We start from the raw sequence: 6,318 nt of genomic DNA, 5'->3' as shown, positions 1-6,318 counted from the left end.
GATCATCATCCTTGTCATCTTCAATCTTTCACCATGATCATGATGTCAATTTTCAGCTCTTTCGATGCCTTCTGCGCAGAGTCGTTTGGGCAGAGGATCGGATTTTCAGTTGCTCCCGCCAAAAAGGAAAGTCCGGCAAATCAAGCGCCTGGGGTGGATCGCAACTCGGTTTTGTTGTCTGCAAGCAGAGATCATTACAAAGAAGGGAATTCTCCCTGTACCTCGCCGGCGCCGGCGTCGGAGCGAGGCGATGCAGCGCCCCGGAATCCGCCGAAGCAGAGGAAGCCGAGATTCGCTCCGGAGTTGGATGGCGTGCACTGTTTCGAAACCATAGTCCCGTACTGATTTGAGATCCAAGTTCTGGAGAAGTTGCTACTGTGTTATTTTAGTTAATTAAATTTTGAATCGGGTGTGCTTCATGTTCATCCGTGATCATCAAAGCGAATGGGTGTTCATGTAACTGTTTGTAAATTGATTTTGGATTAGAGAGAAATTTTTTTTTAAGTTTTTTTCCCAGCTAGCTCTTTTGCAATATTCAAACATTAATTCAAAATATCTCTGGAGGAAGCCAATTGATTGAGCATCCAAGTATAATTTGATTAAAATTAAATTAATCAAATTAATTCAGTTAGTTAGTTTGATGCAGTTAAAAATTTATTAGTTTGATTTTCTCGGTGTAAAATGTGTATATTATAAAGTCAGTATAATCTTTGTCTTTGCTAATAAGGACGATGAGTAGCAACATTTAGTTCCTCAAAAATTTCTATATGAATTTGACCGCTGAATTTCTATATTCTAATTTTTTTACTTTAATTTTTTAGAATTTTAAAAATTTTCTTGGTATTATTTCAAGATAAGATTTTTTTATATGATGTGTGTGTGTGATAAGATTGTGAGTTGCGTGCTATGGTGTGTACAGAAAGAGGGAGTTGCAAAGTGTGGTGTGGTGGTGTGTAGAGTAGTGTGAGGCAGAGTGTATTGTAGAGAGAGAGTCGAGTATTTATACAAACGGAATGTGTGTTAGATAACTTTATTATTTTCTATGATTAATTTTTAAAATAATATTATGAGAATGAGAAGGAGATAATTTGTGAAATATTGAGATAAAATCGTGAGACTTTTTTTTAATTTATTAAATAGTGTAGAAAAAAATCAAATTGGTTGTTGTAAATAAATTTTTTTGATTTTTTCAGTCTGAAAACACTAAAATATATGATTGGCGAGACAAGCTTCTACATTTCATTTGTATAAATACACTTGTGTACATATACATTTTACTAATATATATATTGTTGATAATCATTTTTTAACCAAACACATGATAATCAAACTAATAAATTTATTATACATTAACCCTATATTTGTATAGACCTTGAACTTATATGACACTACCAGCTGCTATTGGGCTATATTTCTGTGATACAACCTGCTCCAAAGCTAAGGTAATGTGAGAGTGACCATTCTTTGGATTGAAATTAATTTAATTTTTTTGAGTAAGTTTCAATTAATTATCAGTTAGCTTCAAAATTCAATTTAATTCGATAAAACAATTATAAAAATTTGATTATTTGGTTAATTTGACTTATAACCCAGTTAAACAAATTGATCAAATTAACCAATTTGAACCACACACACACACACACACACACACACACATATATATATATATATATATATTAGTTTGATCACAATCCTATTCTATTTATTTTGTTGAATTTTTGCAAAAGAAAGGACACTGCGCGTTGAAGAGTTCAATGGAAAATCCAAAGAAAGAGATGCAAATCACTAATATCATAAAGTTGGCACCACAGCTTGATGGGTTGCATTGTTTTGAAACCTTGGTGTGACATAGTTTATAAGCCGATTTATGGCCAAATTCATCCATTTTATACATAAAAGAGTTATCGAACAATCGTGCGCCTGTGTGATGTTTTCATTTAATTTGTTCATGAAAATAATTTTATATTTTAAATATAGTTTATTTTATAAAATAATTAAATTCTTTTTCAATCTTCTACCTCAATTCCTTGCATGCCAACGTCAAAATTGTGGAAGACATGCATTTGCCAAACTGGAAAAGGTATCAGTTCCCAAATGAAGGCAGCATGTACTAACTCATCTATCAGATGGCAAAAAATAGAGTGTTTTCAAGGTTCATCCGTGCTATGGTTGCGAACAAGCTAATAGAAAATAATCAAAGATGTGATGAGAGGGATTAAAAAAAAAAAAAAAAGCCCGAATTGGCTCGGTTCAATGGCATTGGAATGTGATGATCCTAAAAAATAACAGAAATTCTGCTTTGAGCAAGCTTAGGTGCAACCAGACAATCTTGCTTCTATCCTCTTGAATCTTATTGGACTCACTTCACATCATTAAACAGAACAAGAAGTATTAAGTATTAATCTTTGTGGATATATAGATGTCATCGACACGAGCTCATAATAGAGCTGCTCCAATTGCATGGGAGGCTAGAAAACTAGAATACAAAAGCAGTTCCACAGCATAAAACTCTGTGAAAAATACCTTTCTATTCAATTCAGCTCCCACCCATCCGAGTTACAATCTTCTTCCTATCTTTGCAAACCTCCTGGCAACGCCGAATATAACTGCCTTGGTCAAGAGGCCATGATCGAGACTACAAGCAAGCAGGACTGCCCCACCAACAACTATGAACTTTGGTATATTACTACCAAGAGGATTTTCGGGTTGAGTGACTATTTCGGTCGCTCGGAAGTCATTCGCACTTCCCAAGGATACGAGGCACTCTGGATTTACTTTGGTGTTAATCTGAGCAAGAGATGCTGACTGAGAGAGAGTTGCACCAGATGCTCTTGCATTCTGGTAGGCACGTAATCCGGGTTCAATTTTCTTCACAGCTCCCCACATACCCTGCCGCACGCCAAGCTTCGCTATTTCCCGGGGGATGCCCATTTCTTCATGATGAAAGAGAAGCACTTCACATGCTGTCCATTGGCCATTGCCTCTTTTTGATTCCACTGATTCAAGTACAAACAGATGATAATCTCAGTTCTTGCTATGGAAAGCAAATAATAGTGTCAAAAACTTTAATGTCACTAATTTCCCTTGGAAGTCTGCCTCTTAGATTTCTCTACAAGTTTAAGTTCTACAGGGAAAGAAATCACTATCCCGGTGTTCTATAGAAACTCATACTTTAAAATAGTTTTCCAGTTGGAACTTTAATATACTCAAAGCATGGGAAAAGAAAATCATGAAATCTACCTGCTCGAATGCACCAACTTGAATAGTACAGATCAACACGTCTTGGGTTCTTGCGCCTTGGGACAGAGAGGCTCGGTACTCCCTGAAATAAGAAAGAGAATCGGTGGGCATTGCAGTTGAATTCGACAAAAAAAAAATAGCAACAGTATTCAAGATTGCAAAATGCTTCTACTCAGTATTAAAGCGTATCTATCATTTCATTCACAATAGCTTCATGATGACTAGGGTGAATTATTTTACATCAATCAGGACACCCTACAGCTTTCCTCCACCCATCGAAGTGCTATTTAACCCGTAATGACTGGCCTGTTTATATGGGGAACACCTTTCACCACCACCACCGCCAGCAGGAGGGAAGCATATATTACACATGCATCCAACTCTCACACCCCTAATCTAAACCTTGGTGCTAGAAGAAGTGAACAAAAAATTACCCTACATAAATAAGACCTCATTAATTAAAAATGCAGCCAAGCAAATGCAGATGAATCTGGTTGAATTATTGACATGCTTGACTCTTCTGTCATTATTGTTGTTGTTGTTGCTGTTACAAAGTCAATCAATGGTAAAATTCAATAAATGACAGAAACATTTCTCCTTTCTCATACCTTTGTCACACAGTAGTACGAATTTCCTAATTCCCATATTCGACGACCAATTATGTATTCTCTGTCGCTACAAAAAAAGGGAAACTGCACCACAGAGCAATAGAAAAGATAAGCGTATGCAATCAGGATTATCAGTCAGAATGGATTAAAAAGGAAGCTTCCTCACCTTACGTATCCAGTGGACAACCATTGATCCTGTGGTGGGACACTCTTCTATTGTTTCAGAATATATAAGCATGTCATCCCACCTAGAACGAAACTCATCATCCCAAAAGAAGTCCCTCACCAGCTCAGGTGTGGCATGTTCAAATACGGTTCGACTACGATATTGAGGAGGACCATTCTAAGAATAATATCAAAAGAAAATTTAATTAAACCTATGAAATGAAAAATACACAAAATTCTAATAGAGAGGTGCTTCCAATAATTTCAACACAGTATTACAAGTATAGTTATCTGAAAAACAATGCATTTTAGCATCCTTCTATATAAATGATAACAATTGATGGAAAACCCAACCTCAGGATCTCTCCGCCATGCTTGGTAGCTCATATTTGGGGTTGACCGATCCATCATTTGAATCCAAGTGGGGCCTCCATCTTTCAACTCAACCAGATGGTATAAATGTTCAAAATCTGTCTGTGGCACAACGAAGGATTCCTCCAATTTCGACATGCTAAACAAAAAAAATCAAACAGTGAGAAACTTCTCCCCCTCTTTCACACACAAATAACTAGTGAGACAGCAACTGATTTTTTTCTTGACGGCTTCATCTTTAAAGGGGCATGGTGCATACATTGCTGTCCTAGGGAAATCTAATAGTTGCATTGTTCTTATTGTAGGTTCACAACTTCATCTACACATGTCATCACCAGATTGATGATACAAAACTAGTTTCAGGATATTATGAAATAATTCATTTTCAAAATTTTAATCTCATTTAATCTCATATATGGTCATTGATTTTGGGCATTAGAAATCACAAGTTCATTCCAGTTGTGAAGATGTGAAGATGTGTTACCAAAATCTGTCATGCTTGTTACTAACAAATCAAAGTGACCTCGATATCAGCCAGCAAGCAGAGAACAAAGAAATGGTAAACATATTCAAGATAATTATGTACATACAAAGTACGATGTCTATCCATCCTATTTCATCCTATCCAGGATGGGATAAGGTTCTAAAAGGTTGAACTGGAAAAGAACAGCTACAATGAGATTTCATTCTTGAAATAAAGACCCCTTTTTATTTGTAACGTGAGCTAAGCAAAATATGAAGTACCTGCAATTGGCATTCTCAGGTGGCGGCAGAGACAGTGGTACCTCATTGTCCAGCACCCAAGAGCCGCAACTTGCTGGCTGCATCTTCAATGAATTCAAGCGAAACATCGAACCGAAGCCCTTTTTCGATGGGGAGGCAATCAAACTAGATGGCGAATAAGGAGTTTTTGACACCAAAACACAACCCAGTTTGTCTCTCCCTACGCTTGCCCATTTGGGCTTCCATTTCCATCCAATAACTACCCCTACAAGAAATGCAATCCCCACGGGTCCCAGCAACACCACCATGTCTGTAAGGACTCTTCCAATTGACGCTCTTCGCCATATCTCAAATAAAGCCTCAATTGAAGCCATAAGGCCGAAGCAGGGAAAAAAAACCAGCAGCCAGAATTCACGAAAGAACAAAAAGTAATTTTAATTGCAAAATTGATAAAGGAGAACAATCTTCGAATGGGTGTTTTGGATTGAAGAATACGGGATAAATTTAGTGGCTAATAACAGAAATTTACATGAAAAATACGGGATAAAAACCTACACGCTAAAAGTAATGAAAACAAATAACAGAATACAAAGAACAAGTAGTTAGAAAAGGATAAGAATATTAAACACGCAAAACTAATAGAGGAGGGCAATTTTCCGAAAGGGTTTTTTGAGATGAGAATAGGAAATGAATTTGGTAACAAGTCCAAAACAGAACGGTTCAAAGAAGATAGAAATGATTATGATGATGGTATGTCTGGTGATTGCGATGAAGAAAAAGAAATGAGGGAGGGGAGAGGAAGAGGGCTTTTTAATTTTAATTAAAGAACAGGGCAATTGATGCGAAGAGCTTTGCTCTCATTCATTCACGAGTTCCAGCCCCCAAAATAATCACCGCCAAAGCTGCCGGGAAACGTGAGAAAGGGAGTACCAGTTCCAAAATTAAACTACAGAAGAAGAATTAGATATGTAGATTTTCTGTATATATAAGGGCAGCCTTGAATTAGCAGATAGCGTTACCGCCGTCCGTCGGAAAATTATAGGTAGTACTGGTTTTGTGGTGGTGGTGGTCGGGCTCTCGTTATCCACAATGGTCGGAGACTACAAAACTGAGAAAGGGATAAGAATTTTAAGTCGCCTTGTACTTGATTTATCTCCTTGATTGGAAAATGCCCTAGAATCAGAATCCGGCCACCGAATACCCATTCCGC

General features: G+C 37.0%; 1 protein-coding gene across 1 annotated transcript; it reads right to left on the bottom strand.

The window, feature by feature from the left end:
- Positions 1 to 2,329: 2,329 nt before the first annotated feature.
- On the bottom strand, positions 2,330 to 6,318 carry LOC131146043 (uncharacterized). The gene is made up of 6 exons (XM_058095308.1): positions 5,130 to 6,318; positions 4,368 to 4,524; positions 4,015 to 4,191; positions 3,849 to 3,932; positions 3,241 to 3,322; positions 2,330 to 2,996 (listed from the first exon to the last, which is right to left on the bottom strand). Exons 1-6 carry the CDS (start codon positions 5,480 to 5,482, stop codon positions 2,557 to 2,559), a joined length of 1,293 nt encoding a protein of 430 aa, XP_057951291.1. The 5' UTR covers positions 5,483 to 6,318; the 3' UTR covers positions 2,330 to 2,556.

Source organism: Malania oleifera, chromosome 13 (assembly GCF_029873635.1).
Source record: "Malania oleifera isolate guangnan ecotype guangnan chromosome 13, ASM2987363v1, whole genome shotgun sequence".
Taxonomy (NCBI): Eukaryota; Viridiplantae; Streptophyta; class Magnoliopsida; order Santalales; family Ximeniaceae; genus Malania; species Malania oleifera.
This window is presented reverse-complemented; position numbering and strand designations above follow the sequence as displayed.

Excerpts from the sequence above, each read along its gene's own strand:
- LOC131146043 (XM_058095308.1), bottom strand. The coding sequence starts at position 5,482 with ATGGCTTCAATTGAGGCTTTATTTGAGATATGGCGAAGAGCGTCAATT. Across the intron at positions 3,323-3,848 it reads CGTACTACTGTGTGACAAAG|GGAGTACCGAGCCTCTCTGT; the intron begins GTATGAGAAAGG and ends TTCTTATTTCAG. Across the intron at positions 2,997-3,240 it reads AAGTTGGTGCATTCGAGCAG|TGGAATCAAAAAGAGGCAAT; the intron begins GTAGATTTCATG and ends TACTTGAATCAG.